The 22,113-nt window shown below is 39.3% G+C and overlaps 1 protein-coding gene across 1 annotated transcript in view; it reads left to right on the top strand.

The window, feature by feature from the left end:
- Positions 1-104: 104 nt before the first annotated feature.
- Positions 105-22,113, top strand: part of LOC142104105 (mucin-2-like) — an 81,982-nt gene continuing 59,973 nt past the window's right edge. Inside the window, exon 1 of the mRNA XM_075188594.1 lies at positions 105-249. Coding sequence (XP_075044695.1) covers positions 105-249 — 145 coding nt within the window. The remainder of the gene's footprint in view (positions 250-22,113) is intronic.

Here is a 22,113-nt window from a genome sequence, read left to right as displayed (position 1 = left end):
AGAAAATGTGCGTGCATGTGTTAGAGGCTGTGCATGTACGGAAGCGAGAGTGTTCATGCACGTGAGTGAGAGTGTGCATCCACGTGAGTGAGAGTGTGCACAATATGAAGGACAGATTGAACAAGATGGAAGACAGACCCTATGGAAGACGAGAAGTACAAGATAAAACAAGATGGAAGACTAACTGCATGGATGAGGACAAAGACAACATCAAACAAGATGGAGGACAGAAACAGAGAAGAAAAGAAAGTAAGATAGAATAAGGAAAAGCATAGCTGGGTTATAGTGTTTAGAAGAATTTGGTTCAGAGGATTTAGGTATATTGCAGGAGGAGGTATATTGCATTATTATAGTAAAGTTACTACATAATATATTGTACATTATAGTAAGGCTAATGCCCAATATAATATAATTATGAATTAAGCATTTGTTACCCATGACATTTTATAGCTAACCTCGTCAATATCTAACATGGCATCTTAGATTTTCTTAACATCTCTATACAATCTTCCTAAACTTTCCTCTTGCACCACAACCAACCATAGACAAGGTTGTCCCAGTTACTACATTAATGCATCACAATCAGAAGTCCATAAAGGCTGCACGTGTGAATTCCATTTTTGACCGGGGCCCTCACCCAAGTATCACACATGCTTGGTAATTCTGTCAAGGTAACACACTTTCACATGTAAAACTGCTTCTTCCAAAAACAGTCTTATCAATAACTTAACGACAATGAATTATAAGTATAATAAAATCTTTTGCAAAAACATACAGACAAAATACATGGTACCACATTATTGTACTTCACAGATAACTATTAAGTCATTATCAGAAGAGTGTTTCCAGTTTATCGCCAGTAATGTGTTATTTCATTTTGTTAATGAGATAACTTATATTATTGATCTTTTCCTATGTATATAAGTTCCAGCGTTTCTTTACTTTATGTGTATATGTATGTATGATTATGTGAGTGTGGAAAACTGAAATAAAATAGAAAACAATGTATGTAAGTGAAATATCAGTATGTTGTCTCAGTGTACCTTTGTCTATATGTATGGGTTAATAGGGAGAGAAAGTGAGCGTGCATGTGAGACAGAGCATGCATGAATGTAAGAGAGAGTGTGCATGCACATGAGAGAGAGTGAGCGCGTGCACGTAAGAGAGTGTGCACAAGATGGAGGACAGAGTGAACAAGATGGAGGACAGACCACATGAGGAGGAAAAAGACAGCCTAATACAAGATGGAGGACCAGCTGCATGGATGAGAACAAAGATAACATAAAACAAGATGGAGGACAGACGTCATGGAGGAGGACAAGGACAACATAAAACAAGATGGAGGACAGACATCATGGAGGAGGACAAGGACAACTTAAAACAAGATGGAGAACAGAAACAGAGATGGAAGAAAAGAAAGTAAGATAGAAGACAGCCAACCATAGCTAGGTCATAGGATTTAGCAAGGTTTGGTTCAGAGGATTTAGGCAGAATGTATTGCAGAAGGAAGTATATTGCATTATTATAGTAAGCTTATTACATAGTATATTGCACATTATATAGAGGTTAATACACAATGTAATATAATTATGGCAGTCTTAGTATAGTTGGCTATTGCAGGGTTAAGCAGTAGAGAGTAGTTAAACAGTATATATATTATAAAGTAGTATACCATAGGTATCGTTAGTACAGTGTAGTTATTACAGAATGATAGATTTATTAGGCAGTATACAGTATGTGAACAGTATAAATAATACAGAGTAAAATACCGAAGGTAATGTTAGTTCAGTACATTGTAGTTATCAGAGATGTGTGATAACCCCTGTGTTTTTGTTTTGGATGTGGTTTTGATTCTAAAACGCATTTGTGTTTTGGTTTTGCGACAGGGTTTGACAAAAAAACTGTGAAAGGTTTTGGTTTTAGTTTTGGATCTGGATTTGATTAAAAATGGTGAAAAATAGGTAAAATAATGTCATTTGAGCTGTTTTGTTCCCATATTACTCTTTATGACATTAACATTCTTTTCCAGTCATTTCCAGTCTATTTTCGAATGATCCCTTTTTCATAATTGTCCTAAATGTCACCAGTTCTGCAGCAGGGCCAGGCTGGGCGGGGAGGGGGGTTAGAAAGAAATCTACACCCCGGGCCAGTCCCATAGTGGGCTACCTTGGGCTGGTTCACTGGGACACCTTCATTTTTTTCTTTAAAATGCTCCTAATAGGCTGCTGAGTCGAATCTTGCCTCCAGGCTAAAATTTCCTAGAACTTCCCTGGTATGCTGCAAGCTTTCTTAATGAAAGACTTTTTTCATTTTGCCATCGTTGCATTTGCTCTCTCCCATGCCAGTCCAAAAATAATTAATCACACTATACAGTTCTCTAACTCCATCACTTTGAGTAAATTGTCAGCCATCATATTTCCATCTCTATATGTATTCTTTGCCAAGGCCAAAATGTGTCCTCTTAATTTCTCAGAATGTGGACTTACAATTGCATTGTCAAGACATGTTTTGGGCAACAAAATCGGCATCAAATGTGATTATTATATACTGACATGTGTGGGAAGAGCAAATATTGGCCTAACTGAGCTGTATATTTTACATATTTCTTACAAGTTACCATTATAACATATAAATATATTATTTATATACATTCTATATTTATATAGATGGGTGTTGGGGACCACCTCATCTCAAGCAGTCCCTTTTACCCCAGGGTTGGATGAAGCTTTCCCTGAGGTAAAGACTCTTCAGCTTTCCCTCCCCAGAAATATATACAAATTCCATGGTTTGATTCAGAAGCACAGCATTGGGGCACAGAGCATTTAAGTAAGACAAGCTAAGCAAAGCCCTGTTCTAGGCTACCAATGAATGCTTTGGCCATTGAAATATGTATTGTGTGCACAGTCTTTGAATTTTTGTAGAATGAGTGCAGGTCACCTTCATCCATTTACTTTCATAAATGTCTAACTCTATTCATTTATACCACTGTCCAATCAATAACCACTGCCTGGTAATTTAATTACAGCTGCAAGCCCCAGCTGTCTGCTACTAGCTGGGATGCAGCGGCAGTGTGAGAGTCGTCAAGGTTGCCCTGGCAATGTCTGAGCCAGGACGCGGCCACAATTTGGATTCACTGAAGCCATCACTGCTAGCACGGCAGCTTGTGACATATGATTGGCCGATGCAAAATCTTGCAGCAAAGTCACTGCACCCCTACTTGCTGCAAATTTTGGGCAGTCCCCTTTACCCTGGGGTTTGACAAAGCTTCCCCAACGAGACTGGTTCTTCAGCCCTCCCCATAAATATATACGAGTCCTCTAGTTTGATTCAGCAGGGCAGCGTTATGGTATAAAGCATATAAGAAAAGCAAGGTTAGTGGCTACCGATGAGTGCTCTGGCCATCAAAAAATGTATTGTGTGCATAGTCATTGAGGTTTTTTAGTATGGGTACAGGCCACTTTCGTCTATCAGCATCATCATTTATTTATATATTTATATTGCGGCAGCAAATTATATAGCTCTTTACAATTGGAGATCTACTTGTCTAAATATTCACTGATGCCTCTATCCATCTAATGACATCTGATTCTTACTGCCTCTTCATATCCCATGATGCTGTGTAATGTTCCAAATTTAGTGGGTGTGTAGTGTTTCAACTTTTTAACTCTTGCATCTTACACTAAATTTTCTGCCCAACACAAAATTACCATCACTATAAAAACTTAAAATTTTAAAAGAAATAAATCTATTTGTTTTTTGGATTCTGCTACTAATAGTTATACAGCAAAATATACTACTTAGTTCAGAATGATATCTAACTCTGGCTATATACTAGTACTATTATATATGCATGAACAGCAACCAGTAGCCACTAGTCCATCTACTCTAAACTCTATGAAAGATTGCCATTAAAAACAATTTCTCAGCAATCTATTCTAGCTAACTAATGTCCACAAAACAGTTTTACAATAATCGCATGACTCTATAGGTTCTCACTCTGAATGCAATTTTCAGAGCAGAGCACTGCAGCTAACCTCCTCACTGACTGCTCTAAGATGGCACTTGAGAGGGATATATATATATATATATATATATATATATATATATATATCTATGTATACGTGTGTACATGTATATGTATATATATATATATATATATATATATATATATATATATACATATACACACGTATACATATATATATATATATATATATATATATATATATATATATATATATATATGTATACGTGTGTACATGTATATGTATATATATATATATATATATATATATATATATATATATATTAGAAATGTTCACTGATACCCGTGCTTCGGTTTTTGTTTTGGATCTGTATTAACTTTGTGTTTTGGTTTTGGCAAAACCGTCCCCACGTGTTTTGGTCTTGCTTTTGGAACTGTATTTTTTTTAAAAAAAATGCTAAAATATGCTAAAATCACATAATTTGGCTCTCTTTTAGCTCTTACATTATTATTAACCTCAACAACACTCATTTCCAGTCAATTTTGAGCACTTCACAGGTCACAACATTGTTTTCATCCACTTTCAGCCAAAGACTGAAGCGAGCTGGCTGGATAGTAAGCGACAGAGCAACAGCTCAAACACATGGCATTTCATACCACATCTAGGTAACATTGTCACACAACAGTGGCAGAAAAGAAAAGTACATGTACAGTTTAACAAACTAAGCACTTCAGTGACAAGGACTGCCACATTTGTGGCTGAACTGTTTGGTTTGTTTGGGCCCCCAAAAAACTATCTACCAGTACCTTAGCTGCCTTAAACCCAACAGTGCTGTCAATGAACTCTGTCTACAGTGGCAGGATGTTGCTGTCATCATTCTCACGCTCAGCCTTACTGTCATCAGTGTATATATCATCCCCACTCAATATTAATTAATCTCTGCTGTAATCTACCATTACAGAAGTCTCTGTACTTTGATGTAATTGGCGGTAAAGGCCTTCCTCATTGAATTTGTGGTTCATTTTAATGAACAACTTTTTTCCACATTTTTAGGAATTAGTCTCCTTCGCCGATTACTGAGAAGGTTCCCTCTCGGCTGTGCTGAAATTTTTTTTTGAGTACACACTGGAGAGTGGGCAGCTTAGGTATTGCAAAGCAAGTTTGTAAATGGGTCTCCAAATTGTGTTTTATTCCTCCCAGTATGTAAAGGGACTGTCTGACATGTCTAATTATATGCTGTCATTACAATAATCCTTCACTTTTCTTTGTATGTTGATAGTAGGATCAGGTGGAGTTATGGCAGAGGTAAAATTGACAGTATTATTAGGACATCAATTGCAATGTAGAAAGTATTTATTAGGTTGTCAATTCAAATGTAGACAGTATTACCCCTAACTCTAATCCTCTAACCCTTTCCCTGTCCCTATCCCTACACCTGTCCCTATTCCTACACCTGTCCATATAGCTGTCTCTAGACCTGTCCTTAACCATATCTCTAGCCCTATAACAATACTGTCCACATTTGAATAGTCTCCCTAATCATACTGTCAACCATGTGAATTGGTGACCTAATAATACTGTTTAGACCTGAACTGTCGACTGTTACACAAACTGATAGAACAAGGCCAAAATGTCAAACAGTGGAGGATGGAATTGTCCTTGGGAAATATGTTAAAAAGGTTTAACAAACTCACATAGAAACAGGAGGGGTAGCAGGTACAGTTTAACAAACTTATGAACTCTAAGACCGCTGGCTTTTCGCTGTTCCTCCATCCTCTGAAGCATATAAAGGGTGGAATTCCACCTTGCTACTGCATTTTGCTTCAATTTGTTGCAGGGAAAATGGTATTCTTCTTGTAGCTGCTGCAACTGTACAAACACACGGCAGTTCATAGTACATCTAGGAAACAATACCAAACAGTAGGGGCAGAAAAGAAAAGTGGTGCAAGAAGGAATTGTCCTTGGGCCTTCCCACCCATTCTTATGTTGCATCTTAAAAAGGACATGAACACTTTAACAAACCAAGCACTTCAGCAACAAGGAGTGTCAGTTTTGTGGCTGAAGTGCTTGGTTTGTTTGTGCCCCCACAAAACAAGCTACAAATGGGCTTAAGACAGCTTAGCTAACAGTGCTGTTAATGAACTGTACAGTGGAAAGTCATGCACCAGTGGAAGCAGTTCTTACCAGTGATAAGAACAAGGCCATTGTCATGCCTGGTTATAAGACCAATAAATCCACCTCTTATGTGTAGAATTATTTTTAATCCTAACAGTTAACTAGCCATTTGTAGCATTTGTAAAGCCACAGTCAGTAGAGGTAGGGACCTTAACCATCTTGGAACCTCATCTATGTTACACTATTTGATCAAGTTCATGGCAAGGTCTTGGTAAAATCTGAAATTTATGCTAATAAAATAACAACAAGTAGTCCAGCATCAGCTAATTCCCTTCTCTCGGCTAGATCCCAACGTCTGCAATCTACATCCCCAACACCTTCATCATCAGTATCCTCACTAGTGATCGGAGTTAGTCCTGCATCCAAGTTGCAAAGGCTAGATGACTTTCCACTATCCAGTATTCCTCAGAAGAATCCTTGAGCGTTAGGACTAGAGATGGTCACTGACCCCTGTGTTTTGGTTTTGTATTCGGTTTTGGATCTGGATTACCGTCGTGTTTTGGTTTTGGTTTTGCAAAACCGCCCTTGCGTGTTTTGGTTTTGGTTTTGTTTTGCTATTTTTGAAAAAAATACAATTTTTTGGGTCTAAAATAACCTAATTTAGTGCTCCACCAGTTTCTTAGATAAGTGAGGTAATTCTAAAGATAATAAATTATGAAAAAACAGTTGAATCCCTGGTAGGCCATCCTTAATGCGAACACTTGTCTGCAAATTATACAGTCAAACCTGGTTGTCTACCTCCTCCATCTTTGATTATTGGCAATGTAGCCATCATCTTTGGGTGTATATTAGACCCTACACTTGTAGTTGAATATTTAAAAAGCAGCCTGCACAGACTGTGGAGCTAGAAAGTAGAATTAAATGGACCACGGTACTTTGGTGGCTATCTAAGCCCCCCCCACCCTCCACTTGTAGTTGAATATAAAAAAAGCAGCCTGCACAGACTGTGGAGCTAGAAAGTAGAATTAAATGGACCACAGTACTTTGGTGGCTATCTAAGCCCCCCGCCCTCCACTTGTAGTTGAATATAAAAAAAAGCAGCCTGCGTAGATTGTAGAACTAGAAATTCGAATATACAAAGAAATGGACAAAGGCAGTTTGGTATCTGTCTGCATCATAATCATCAACATCCTCATTAGCACCCTCGTCACCTCCATAAATCTCCCCCTCATCCTCTTCCAAAGTGGCATCCTCAATTTGTGTATCAGCGGCTACACTCGGGCTGTTCAGGTACACATCAGCAGAACTGCTGAAAGGGCCCTTCTTTATGGGTACACTAACAGAATGCTCACAATTAGACATACCACTGTTGGATGGACTCTCCACAGGGATCGGTGTCATTTCTGATTCAGAGCAAACATTATTCTCCAATGCCTTACTGTTATCTTGCAGCTCGGCTTTGACGCGTAACAGTAGATTGTGCACCACTTGTAGGGTCGGTAACATTTTTGGATCTGCCACTAATAGCCAAAGGTGAAGGCCTCATTCTCTCTTTGCCACTGCGTGTGTAGAATGGCATGTTGGCAATTTTTTTTCACTTAACTTTTGCTCAGTAGCACTTTTTTTTCGCTTCAACACAGTAAATTTTTTGGGCTTTTTGTTTTTTGCACTGATTTGTAAACACTCTGTTGTTTGACATCGCCTTGGGCAGATGACGTACTGGGAACAGTAACATCAGGACTGGTGACAGAACCTAGTTGCTCATTCTGATCATATGTGGACTGCTTTGAATCCATTCTGAGCGCAAAGCACTTGTAGTGCTAAAAATTAGTTGGTAGATACTGCTGACAGATATGACTTTTGACAGACAGAAATATTTATGCACAATTATGGGGGACACCCCAAAAGCACTGAGTAGTGCTAAAAATTATTTGGTAGATACTGCTGACAGATATGACTTTTGACAGCCAAAAATATTTATGCACAATTATGGGGGACACCCCAAAAGCACTGGGGAGTGTTAAAAATTAGTTGGTAGATACTGCTGACAGATATGACTTTTGACAGCCAGAAATATTTATGCACAATTATGGGGGACACCCCAAAAGCACTGAGGAGTGCTAAAAATTATTTGGGAGATACTGCTGACAGATATGACTTTTGACAGCCAGAAATATTTATGCACAATTATGGGGGACACCCCAAAAGCACTAGGGAGTGCCAAATATTAACAAAAAATAATAAACCTCTATCCTCCTCTCTTCTCTAGCGATTTTTGTTAGAGCAATTGCAAGAAGAGTATTGGATTCTCTGTCCCTGCTCTAATCAGCCTGTGACTACACCCTGCTCTCTCCCTCTGTCAAATGGCGATGGATTGCTGTGGAGGCGTGTATTTATAATGTTGAAGTATCGCGAGAACCAAGCCCCGAGATCCGACAACGTCACAATGACCTTCGGCCTCGATTTGGATTCGGAACGGGCGGGAGAGTACCGAGCTGCTCGGTACTCGAATACCCAAAGTTTGGGTGGGTTTGGTTCTCGGAGAACCGGACCCGCCCATCTCTAGTCAGGACTGCTGCTGCTGCTGCTGTTCCTGCTGCTGGGGGTGAATCTTCCACCCAGAAGCAGACCAAGAAGAAGACTACTAGTAGTTTACAACAATTGACTGTTAAACAATCCTTTGCAAGAGGAAGCAAGTATGACAGCTGTCACCTAGTCACACAACGGATCACAGGCGCCATGGCGACTATGCTAGTATTAGATCTGCATCCAATATCCTTCATTAATGCAGCAGGTTTTAGACATTTAATTGAGGTCCTTGTCTTCGTTAGAAAATTCCATCTTAACACCATTTTACAAGACAAGCAATTCTTCTCCTGTACCAGGAGGTTACAAAAAAGAAATTTATTGGGCTACAAAATCACAGAACAAGGATGCTGTGGTGCCATGTTGTGTGTTGCGAGAAGAAAGTCTGTGGCTTGCTCATCTTTAATTGAAACTCGTCTTTCTTTAAGGACTTTTCTACATATGGCTACCTGAAATGAGGGCAAAGATTCAGCATCTGGATCTCAAAAGATCCCAAAAACTGCTGCTATTGGTTTTTTTTTACATCAATATTTTTATTGATTTTTTTAAAAAAAAAATATGTGGGGTACAGAAAAAAGAAAGAGGGGAAAGTAAAAACAAAGGGAAACACATGGGAGACCCCCACACAGGAAGGGGGGAAGTCACTCAATTGAAGAAGGGCTCCTGATATCAACAACATACATACAGAGAAATGTGATTATATATCAAAACAAAATAACTTTAGTTTTGAAAGTCTGAAAATATTCATGGTATAGCAAGGGTGCCGGGTGGTGTAGTCTGTTCATTGGGCTGGGGATATTCTATGAGGGTCGCTGGAGAGAGGGGTGGTGAGGAATCATAAATGACTCGAGATACGCCAGGGCCATCTGTAACATATTCATGCCATCTAAACCATCTCATATTGGGAGCTGATGCAGATGTGGATTAGGGCATTCTATTGTCTCCATCTCAAAGCTGTACTGAATATTTGAAATTATTTGGATGATAGAAGGGGAGGTGGGGTATTTTCAGATTTGGTCTATTGTCACTCTAGTGGCTGTCAGTATATGTGTTATGAACCTGCCCTTAGTATTGGCCTTATCCAAGATGGCTGGGACTGTCTCATGAAGATTCCATCTTGGATCTCATTTCCTGTTTGGGCCTAGAAAAGGCACTTCAGATTTTGAAGCCTTTGCTTGAGTATTGTGTTTGTATCTGAACTTGATGCTTCCACAGAAACTTGCTCCCTCTTGTGATTTGGAATACAATTGCTTTATATTTCTACCAGACCTTTATCTGTCTTGAGACTGTGGATTTCTCTTGTTGGATACTTGAGATTTGTATGTATATATATATATATATATATATATATATATATATATATATATATCTCAAAATAAATCATGTTTACTACAGAACTACCTGGCTATTAGGTTCCATTTGTGATACCAGAAGTGTGACAATATGTCCCAAGAGGTATCGATCTTGCTTAGGGATGGAGGTCAGGTATACATGAAGAAGAGCTAAGGCAGGGTCTGGAGCAATGGTGGTTTTCAAGACAGTGGAGATCAAGCCAAATACCTCGCCCCAGAGTGGCTTGAGCACTGGGCACATCCAAAATACGTGGAATACGTCAGCTATCTGGGCACAGTGATTCCAGCACAATTTTGATTAGTTTGGACAGATCTTGTGTAGCTGGTCTGGGGTAAGATATTGCCGGTTGAGGAGTTTAAACTGCATTTGTATGAGATTAATGCACTTCAACATACAGTGGGAAATTAAATAGAGTTTTTCCCATTGTTGCCGGGTGAGGTTTAGACTCACATCTGCTTCACAACAAAATTGCGCTGGGGCTTTAGTGTAGGGGATCAAGGACTGGAGGTATTGATACCAGAATGTCATATACAACAAATGTTTTTTTGCCAGTGTGAGTATTGTCACCATCTCTATTGTTTAGCTACTTTTACTCATTCACTTGCAATGATTAGGGCACCAATAATGACTCCCTCGGGACTTGAATTACCAAGTCTATAATCATGGCTCCGCCCATGTACAGATGCCAATCCAGTGGATGGACCAATCAAGAACTAGTAACCTATGGCCACCTCCCATATAAGGCCCTCTGAAAAGACTCTCCCTCTAACACACAACTATAATCCCTGACGAAGCCCCACGGGGGCGAAACGCGTAGGTAACATTCATTCAAACAAACAATCAGCTCATGAGCTCTTTTTCACTTTTTTTCACGGACTCTGCCGAAATTGCACTTCTGCGCATGCTGACGCCTAAACTCGAGAGACGCAGACACACATCTGCACAGACAGGAGGGGAGGCCGGCCGGGAGTTACTCCCCACCACATCACAGGACCGAGGACAGCATTACTGCAGCACGTGGAACCCTAAAATATCGGACTGGGACTCTTTCTGGGAACACACTCCGGATACAGGTCAGTCACTCCTGTTTTTTGGCATCGCAGTCTGGTTATCACCGCTTTTTTGTGTATGAACTCACTTTCATCTCTGACCACACACAGCGGCTACAGTCACTGGACCTCACACAGTGTGTTTCTGCTACCATTTCTTACCATTTTTTGCTGTGTTTATTCAACCGGTCTTTGGATATATAAACTCTGGGAACATTATATTTTTTGTGTTCTTTGGATTAACGTTAAACGGACTTACCAGTGTTGAAATCGGGAGTACAGCCACAGCTGGTCTAGCGTTAACAAACATCATCCCTTTCAGGGCTAAGTTAACATGTGAGCATATTACTCACTACAGTTCCTATCTATGCATTTGTTTTATTTGCATTTGCCCATATGTGTGCCATCATATTTATGTGTGCCATCATATCTATGTACTTGCCAATAAATGTGCTTGTCCTTAATCTTTAACTCAGCTCTATACCTTTGCGCCTGGGAACTCTATATTATTCTACCATCTATTTGGGGAGTAGAACGAGCCTCTTCACATATCCCACTGGCTGCATCTATACACATAGGTTAAGAAGCGCGGACCCCAATATCTCTATACAGAATGTTATTCTGCCTTTATTAGAACCCTTTGTCAATCTATCTAAAACAGAAGTTGGAGGCAGGGAGAGAGAGAGTTAGGGATATTAGAGACAGTTATCACCAAGTGCCTGACTTGCAATTACTTATATGTCTCACATGTGGGTAGGCTGCAATGATCTTGGAGCAGATAGAAGGGAAGAAACAGACTCTAAGCAAACAAGTCTGATAAGAAAGCGATCCCTCTTCCAGGTAGTGAGATTCATATCTGAAATGAGTTTGGATACCGCTTGAAGGGAAAGATTGTGGAATGGGAGTGCAAAATCTGTATGTAACCCGATAACCCTGTCCCACACCTGCATGGCATCTGAGATCGATAGTAGTCTATGGGACTGCTGCTATTTTTGCCGCTTCATGTGCTACATTGTTTTCTATGACAAGAAGATTGTTTTCCCTGTGCTGTGCAGGAACCTTGATGATTGCAGTCTCATCTAGGTGTGACATTTTCCATTCCCAAGTTCTTACAGAGCGGAAATGCGCACCAGCGGTTTATTTTGACTGTCCATGAATACACGTTTTTGCCTGTCACTCTATACCGTGTGTCTCCCTGGAGGCTGGAAGAGAAATGCCTCTTTCACCACCTCTAACTCAGCATGTTGTGCAGACAGGTGGTCCATAAATCTAACCAGACTCCGGGTCCCTGTGGTCTCATCCAAGACCACATTCCTTGTCATGTATATCCTGTTTACATGGGGATAAGACTCATCAACACAGATTATTCTGTCATCAATGTGAGCTTTCTCTCTGAAGAATGGTGCTGTGAGGGAATGTGCAATCTCAAAGCAATCATGCTCTGTTCCAACAGGACAGGACATATATAGCCGTGTGGCAGATTTTAATAATTCGCCCACTAAGGCCCATTATCCATCCCCAAACCTCTTCTGAGAGACTCCAATAATTGTATCCTGTAGTAGGAAAGATTTCAGAGAGTAAGGTATCTGCATAGTGAGATGTCAGAAGCCTACTATATGCTCAGTCACATTGATGGCATGCTGAATTGCTGCCAGCTGCTTGGCGGATTCATGAGATCCTCTTTAAAGTGTTGAAAGAAGTCTTGAGAAGTAAACCAAAGGTCTTATTGTTTTTCCCACCTCTTGTAAGAGGACCGCTGATATTGATTCTGAACCAACATGTACTTGGATGGTCAAATCGCCATCCGAGTGGAGAGTTGCAAGTACAGGGGTTGAGGAGAGGTTTCTTTTATGTGTTGTGCCAGAGTCCTTTTGCATTTCCACCCAAGCTTTTAGTGAAGGTTTGAGTAATTCATAGAGGAACCTATAACCCCGGGAACTTACACAAGTACTGCAGGGTGCCAGGCCTGGGTAGTTTCTCTTTTGCTACCACGCGGGTAGATATTTGTTCCATGGGCAATCCTAACCCCTAAGAATGTGACTTCTGACCTAGCCAGGTTTGCCTTGTGAGGACTCAGTTTGAGTCCTGTATGTGACATCATGGTAATACAAACTTGTAAAAGCAATTTTCTGTCAGAGCTATGGAAAATAATCCACATTAGCCACATCAATGTTTGAGAATATTTGACTTTTGCCATATACCCTCACCACTATATCTGGGATTTCTGCCACTGCCTGCACTGACATGGGGGTATAGTTGTTAAAAATCCTGAGATCAATTGTAAGTCTCCAGGTATGTGTTTCCATCTCCTTAACAGGACATAAAGGATTATTGCAAATTGAATTTCCCTTTCTGAGCACCCCCTTGTCTCTATATCAGCTACAGCTTCTACCACAGATTCCATTGCTACAGCGGCAACGTGATAATGACTTTGAGGTGGTAGGTCTGGTCCTTGTACATCCACCTGAACATCCTACCACAGACATTTTCCCCTGTGCCCATAATTCTGGACTCTTATACAAGATAGGCTCAAGGTTTGCCATATTCAATATCCAACCCTGATGTGTATCAGTCCCAATACCACATTAGAATTTTTAAAGCAAAAGCATGACTAATTTGCACAGTTATTTTGTCAATTCCATTGGTTGTCAAACCCCCCTCCTCTTGTTGGTGATCAAATCCAATCACAACACACTAAGGGCTTTCTTGAGCTAAAACATGCTTCACATTGAAATTTCAGCTCCAGTTTCAAGCATAATTTTTAACACTTATTTTGAATTTTGGCCATGATGTGGAGTCTCCCTGAAGGATCTAATATAAGACATAATAGTATTAGATCCTTTGGGGCCCCGGACCTTCAGTCAATATACATCAGACATGTTGTGGTGGCTTCTGATGCACAAACTGCAACCTCTTTTTCTTGGAAGAGTGTTTACATATGAAGCAGATTGTTTAACTGTCCATTTATACATGCCACACTTAGCTGTAAGTGGGCGACTTATGAAACTTTCATCTGCAGAGAATTACTGTACTTCTTTCTGAAGCCATTAATATTTCCTGTTGGAGAACAGGCTATTTCAGGGCAATCTTTTCACTTATGTCCCCTTTTCTTGCATCTAAAATATTTCTCTCCTTCCTCCGCTGATGGAGCTGAAGGCTGAGAAGATGTTGAACGTTGTTTATGATATGTCTGGCAATGATTTTGTGATATGCCTACATGCATACCATTTTCCTATAATTGCTGTAACAGATTTCTTGGAATTTTATATCTCTTGTGCGAAAACCTCAATTATCATAGCTGCACTTGTGAGTGTGGTTTCCCTATGTGCATTTGAACACAGATTGGCATTTGTATATGGAAAATGTTCCACAAAAGTGTGAACCATGCCTTGTGGAGTGTGAGTCCTAATGTCATTGGTTACATTTCTATACATAGCGTCAAACCTACCACATAGAGCAAATGGATCATGTTAAATTATGGGTTTAAAACTATCCAAGATCTTGGGAGTCACCTCTCTACGTCCTGTAGTTAGTATCATGAGAGCAGCAAATTCTTTCCTGTTTGTCATGATACCGACCTTTCTTGGGGGCGTAGTCCCCAGTGGTCTCATACCATGACTTAGTTGGGTGGGTAACAACTGTTTAAACAGATCATCTGGGGCCACACTAAGTTGAGTGCAATGGCCTTCAATAATATCACATGAAGTTATAGAATTGGAGTGATCGGTTATCACACCCTGCATATTAATCATTTGGGCTCCACTTCCAAATCCTGGTCCAACTGCAACACATGGGCTTCAGTAGCAGCCATTCTCTCATCTGCAGATTACAGTTCAATACATACGTCTTCAAGCTCTTTTACTTTTTCTATACAATTGTTATCTTTCTCTTATAATTGGGCTTGTAGGGTACAAATCTGTTGGATGATAACCTTACAACATTTACCACTGCCTTCTTGAATCACTATATTTATTTTTTTAGTCAACATTTTTAGCTAACATCTCTGTATGTTCCAGTCTCCAAATAATTTCCTCATAATTTCGGTCTAACTTAACCATCATTTGGAACCATTTAGATAGTTTGTTAAACACACTCAACTTATTAATACAAGATTTATCATGATTATAAGCTTGATCAAGGAGCTATAACCATAGATTTTCAGCAGATGTATAACTAATTGATATTACTGGAGTAAACATACTGTCCTCAGCAAGTTTCTTAATAGTAACAAAATCCATATTAACCAGTTGTGTTATGACTTTCCTGACTGTGTCAGCGACATGTGTGATACTCCCTCTGTCTGTTGCATGGGAGTGAAGTCTTTAATCCTGTAAGAGATTGGCCAATATGTCTCGAAAGACATGATTACACCCAGTCAAAATTGCTAAAATTTACTTTCCGTGCTTTCCTTATTCAGGATTCCTAATGCCTTACCAAAGCACTACCCGCTAGACAGATTTCAAATATGTGTTTCTGCATGAAATATGGGTTAAAGTGCTATAAAGCTGATTCCTCTACCCCAGGGTCAGTATGACTTCAACTTGGAAAACATACAAAATAGCCGAGTATCATATTCTACAAGACAAGTACCCACTTAACAAAAAATATATATTTTATGTGTCCAAATAATTCATAAGTTATTGTACAAACCTACTACTGGAAAACTCTCAGTTCCCTAGTCCACCTAGAGAAAGAAGCGTTAAAACATTAACCATAGGCAGATTTTCATTACTTTTCCTCTTGTAACATTATTTCAACAACAGTCTTATCAATAACTTAGACACAATATATTATGAGTATAACCAAAACATTTGCGTAAACATACAGTCAAAATACATGGTCCCATATTATTTTACTTCACAGATACCTTTGAGATCATATAAACAGTACATATAAATCCTTGTATACAATACATATAATACAGATAAAAAGCTCATACAATACTATTAATTCATTATAATTTCCAGTTTATCTTTAGTAATGTGCTATCTCATTTTGTTACTTAGTTAACTTGGTATATTATTGATCTTTTCCTATGTATATAAATTCCAGTTTTTTTTTAATATATACATATATGTATGTATAAGTGTGGAAAGAAAAATAAAATATAAATAATGTATCTAAATGAAATATCAGTATGTCCTCTCGGTGTACGTGTATCTTTGTGTATTTGGTAATAGAAAGAGAGGGAGTGTGCACCTGAAGGAGAGTGAGCATACACGTGGCAGAGTGTGCGTGCATGTGAGAGAGTGTGTGTGCATGTGTTAGTACAGTGTAGTTATTACAGGGTTATAGATTTACTAAGCAGTATACAGTACGTAAACAGTATAGAGTAATATACCGTAGGTAAAGTTAGTTCAATATTGTGTAATTATTACAGGGTTATAGATTTATTAAGCAGTATACAATATTTAAATAGTACAGATCAGGCCTGTCCAACCTGCGGCCCTCCAGATGTTTGTGAAACTACAAGTCCCAGCATGCCCTTCCAGCTATCAACAGGTTGTCTACTGGCAAAGCATGCTGGGGCTTGTAGTTTCACAACACCTGGAGGGCCGCAGGTTGGACAGGCCTGGTATAGATAATAGAGAATAATATGTATAGTCCCAGTCCATATATATATAGTGCCAGTATTAGTTGTTACAGTATAAAGTAAGAGTTAGAAGATTATAATAATTGGCCTATGTTAAGGCACCCCTTCTCTGCCTGGTTCCACTTCTCACAATGTAAGGAAGCTTAAGCACATTGCAAATTTTCATAATGTACGCTACCCAGATAGCATACGTTCAACTCTACATAAGTCCCTGTATCTGTACATTCCACAGGTCATGGATTTTATAGGAGTAGAGCTGAAACGACATTATGAATTCATACTTTTTTTTGTTGTGGTTTAAGTCTAATAAAGGAGAAGTCACGGAGGAGCAAAAATAATAGGTAGAATTCTGTGCATCGAAATACCACCTGCAAAATACACTATATGGACAAAAGTATTCGGACGCTTGACCATTACACTAATAGGGACTATAATGACACAGTATTATAATACATCATCATCATCGCCATTTATTTATATAGCGCCACTAATTCTGCAGCGCTGTACAGAGAACTAAACACTGATGTTGGATGAGAAGACCTGGCTCGCAATCTCTGTTCCAGTTCATTCCAAAGGTGTTCAATGGTGTTGAGGTCAGGGCTCTGTGCAGGCCAGTCAAGTTCTTCCACACCAAACTCATCAAACCATGTCTTTGTAGTCCTTGCTTTGTGCACTGGGGCACAGTCACTTTGTAATAGAAAAGGGCCTTCACCAATGTATTGCCATAAAGTTGGAAGCATAGCATTGTCCAAAATGACTTGGTATGCTGAAGCATTAAGATTTCCCTTCACTGGAGAGAAGTTGCCTGGTCCAAACCCTGAAAAACTGCTCCATACCATGATCCCTCCTCCACCAAACTTAACAGTTGGCATAATGCAATCAGGCAGGTAACGTTCTCCCGGCATCCGCCAAACACAGACTCGCCCATCTGACTGCCAAACAGAGAAGCATGATTCGTCACTTCACAGAACACATTTCCACTGCTCCACAGTCAAGTGTCGGTGTGCTTTACACCACTCCATCCAACATTTGGCATTTGTCTTGGTGATGTGATGCTTGCATGCAGCTGCTCGGCCATGGAAACCCATTCCATTAAGCTCCTGCCGCACAGATTTTTTGGGCTTAGCATTAATGCCAGTGGAAGTTCGGAACTATTCATCTATGGAATCAACAGAGTGTTGGTGACTTTTACACCCCATGCACCTTAGCAGTTGTTGACCCTGCTCTGTGGTTTTACATGGTCTTCTGCCTTATGGCTGAGTTGCTGTTGTTCCTAAATGCTTCCTCTTTCCAACAATATCACTTACAGTTGACTGTGGAATGTTCAGCAGGGATGAAATTTCACGAACCGTCTTATTGCAAAGGAGGCATCCTAACACAGTACCACGCTTGAAGTCACTGAGCTCTTCAGAAAGACCATTTTGTATCACAAATGTTTGCAAATAGAGACTGCATGGCTAGGTGCATGATTTTATACATCTCTGGCAATGGGTCTGATTGAAACACCTCAATTTAATAATTAACAACTGGTGTGGCCAAATACTTTTGTCCATATAGTATATATGAAATTATGCAGAGTGCAGAATGAGATGAATATTTCATGCAAAGTTTTGAAAAGTTTGCTCATCTGTAATGTAGAATATATTTTTTATTGATAATAGAATATAAAAATAAATTTAACAGAGTTACATTCATTTTTACTGTTTCCATTTGGTTTAAAAACAACATTTAAAAAAATCAGTATCTTAGCGGGGCTGCAACTAATAATACATGGGGGATTTGTAGCTTTAATTAAAAAAACAGAGTTAGTGGTGACAATGTAATACTATATGATATGTTTGTCATAGCAACAAAATCTGTTACAAATTCCGGGTACTTTAACAATGACAATAATGGGTATATGTTGCTGAAAAAAATACGAGTAAATGTCTGTCTTGCTCTTCAGATTTGTTATTGAAGGGCATTAGACCGGTTTTTCACCAGAACAATTATTTGAAGTTATTTGCCTGTGACATTTATACACTGTATATAATGAGCCTGATGCAGAGTTGGCTGCAAAATGGACATAATTTACGTTTAAAAAAAGCTGGACATAAAAATTACAATTTATGCTGAGCTTTAGGCTTCTTAAGATCTGAGCAGCTATGTTTACATGAGTGAAACGTCACAGGCACTTACATCCCACTTGTGTCTATGTTTTAATCTATTTGTCTTATGTGCAACAAATGCATTTACTCTTAGGGCTAGATTTACTAAGCTGCAGGTTTAAAAAAGTGGGGATGTTGCCTATAGCAACCAATCAGATTCTAGCTTTCATTTATTTAGTGCCTTATACAAAATGACAGCTAGAATATGATTGGTTGCTGTAGGCAACATCTTCACTTTTTCAAACCGCAGCTTAGTAAATCTAGCCCTTAGCATCAATAAAATGTGAACAATCTCTCTAAGGCTACACCACAAGAAAATTCTAATGATGCGATAGCTAAGAGATTTTACCAAGGCCAGAAAAAAAGCCGATCAGCATGCTGATTCTTGTGTACACACTATACACGATTACCTTCAGATCTGTGATCTTCATCTGTCATAACCATCGGCTGCAACTCATGGTCTTCTCTGCCTCTCTGCCTCTCCTCTCTGTGACAATTAATGTAGTTAACTTGTCGTTCCAATTCTGCAGAGTGCACACACACTGCAGAATTGTAACGACATTGTTCCATTGTTGAACGAGATTTTAACTTCAGCTTGCAAATATGGTTCCATGATATGATGTGATTTGAAACAATAATTGTTCCTCATTGTAGGGTACACACTACTGTGATATCAGGTCTTGCAGTCATTTATTGTCTGATTAGCCTGATAATCTTCTGAAAACACTGTAGTGTGTATCTAGTCTTATAGACAAGAAACAACTTCCTTTCTTGTGCAAAACAAAAACAATTTGCTTAAGCATGCTCACAAAGCCATAATATATGCTTGAGTGACAAAGAAAACACCAATAAGCTAGAGCAGTGCAATTACAAGCAGCCAATTACAAGCAGTTTTCTACATGTGCCACTGACCACCCACAACAAATACAGCTTTATCCGATATATATGTGTCTTTTACCCTGTCTGCATCTGTTTACAATGGCATGTACATTAGAATGCCCCATCCTGCCCCCTCCCGCCTCTCCAGGTGCAGACGAGCGTAGCTGGCAGAATCAAGCAAATCTGCATGGGCGCATATGCATGCGTCCTCTTTCTGGGCATGTGCATAACAACTTCATGCAAGATATGCTTTACAAGTTAGCTACAGTCCTCACTGTGGATCAACCCAATGTGCAAATTCTGAGTGATGTGTAGCAGTGTTTTTTGTGTGCAATTAATTGCTCTGGTGAAATATAGTAATTCACTGTGAAAGTTAAGGGCCAAAGACACACCAAAGTTTGGTCATAGTATTGGTTCACCATTATATGCCAGTTGAGCTTGTAGCAGTCATTTTACATTCCCACAACAAAACCCTTATGTGACATGGGGGTTTTGCTTCCACTCCTTTAAAATAACAACTTGCAGTGACAAATTTCTCATGTCCCTATAGCGCAAGGGTAAACTGTTTTCCAGTGTTCAGGAAAATTGCTGCAACAAAGTAAAAAAACATTAGTCCTGGCTGTCTGGAAAATTCTTTAGTGGTGAATAGGGCAGGAAGTGGGGTAAGAGATATCAGAATGCTATCTTTTCAAACTGAATTAATATATGTCGATGGAAATTTTCTATAAGTAAATATAGATGTATTTGTCAACAAAAAAAGACGAAAGCTTAAATAATAAATTCCAAATTAATTTATTGATGTATATGTTTTTTTTTATTTGTGTGTACTTCCATTTTAATGTTGCGTGAATATGTTTGGCCAAATATGTCTTTATTGTTGTAACTTGGTGCAGCATTTGTTTCTTCTTCAACATAGAATCTGGTTATCGGAAGTGATGGAGAAGTGACAATAAACTATCAGATGATTCATTTACCTTATGAGGACGGTAAGTACAAGGATAGCTAACATAAGTATTCAGATGAATAATTTAGCTGTAGGATTCATAGACACCACAAAAATATCAGATGTTCCCCTTGAAACAAGTTTGTATTGTATGCATGTTCCTTTAAATTTGTCAGTTCACTATGGTGAGGTTTACAAATCAACACTTTCCATGTATAATATCATTTCAGAAGTGTTCATTTTTAGTTTACTTTTCAGATATTTGCTTATGAATGCCAACTCTGTCTAAGACTATTAAAGTTGAACTACCAGGTATGGTGAAAAAGCATCCTACCGATCGAAGCATTTGGGGCTGCTCCATACAGCCATTTTCCCTTGGCTTGTGATGTTCATCCTCAGCTGAAATTCAGGGGCTGTGTGAAGCTGCTGAGGGATGTGTGTCAAGACAGATCAATCACAGAGATTGCAGCTTCTTACTGGTCCTTCAGTTCATAATACCCCTTTTATTATTATTATTATTATTATTATTATTATCTTTGACTTATAAGGCGCCACAAAGGGTCCGCAGCGCCGTACATTACATATACAGAAAACAGAACCAAGACACAACATGATACACAAATATATACAAACACAGGTGACAGGGTAAAGCAAATCAGATTATATCTGACAGATAGTGAAAGGGATGGTAGAAATCAGCAAGAAGAAGGCCGAAGATTAATAAAACAGGGCTAGCGAAGCAGGCCAAGAGGTACAGAGGGTGAATGAACAGTAGAAGGAGCACACAAGGAAAGAGGGCCCTGCTCATGAGAGCTAACAACCTAAAGGGAGGGGGAGACACATAAAGGGTGGTACTAACTAGGGGAGAGAGCCAGGACAAAAAAGTTAGGAGGACTGATATACTTGAATAAAGAAATGAGTCTTAAGGGCACGCTTGAAGCCTTTGAGAGTAGATGCTAACCTGATGGAACGTGGAAGATCGTTCCACAGCAGGGGAGCAGCCCGGACAAAGTCCTGAAGACGAGAGTGAGAGGAGGTGATCAGTGAAGTAGTGAGGCGGCGGTCAGAGGCAGAGCGGAGGGGGCAGGTAGGAGTGTAGGTAGAGATGAGATTGGAGATGTAGGGAGGGGAAGATTGACTAAGACCTTCTCAGCTATTTTAAAGTCGAGAGCAGAATCGAGGAGACCTGGGAACATCTGTTTCAGTCTGCAGTTCCCAGGACTCCACAGCAGGTCAGAAACTGACCTGGGAATGCTGCTTAACAGTATGCTTTACAAGAAGATAAGCACAAAATAAGTTTGCACATGTATTAATAGTTGTGAGAAAAGAGCAATTACCCTGGGACTGCATGTTGTTATATTTCAAATTGTCCAGTAGGGATCTTCCAAAACAGAGTTATAATAAGGAAAATATCATAAAATAACATTGTTATTCAATGTCCACAGCCCTAAGCACTACATGG

Source organism: Mixophyes fleayi, chromosome 10 (genome assembly GCF_038048845.1).
Source record: "Mixophyes fleayi isolate aMixFle1 chromosome 10, aMixFle1.hap1, whole genome shotgun sequence".
Taxonomy (NCBI): Eukaryota; Metazoa; Chordata; class Amphibia; order Anura; family Limnodynastidae; genus Mixophyes; species Mixophyes fleayi.
The sequence above is the reverse complement of the archived record's forward strand: the minus strand, read 5'-3'. Positions and strand labels throughout refer to the sequence as shown.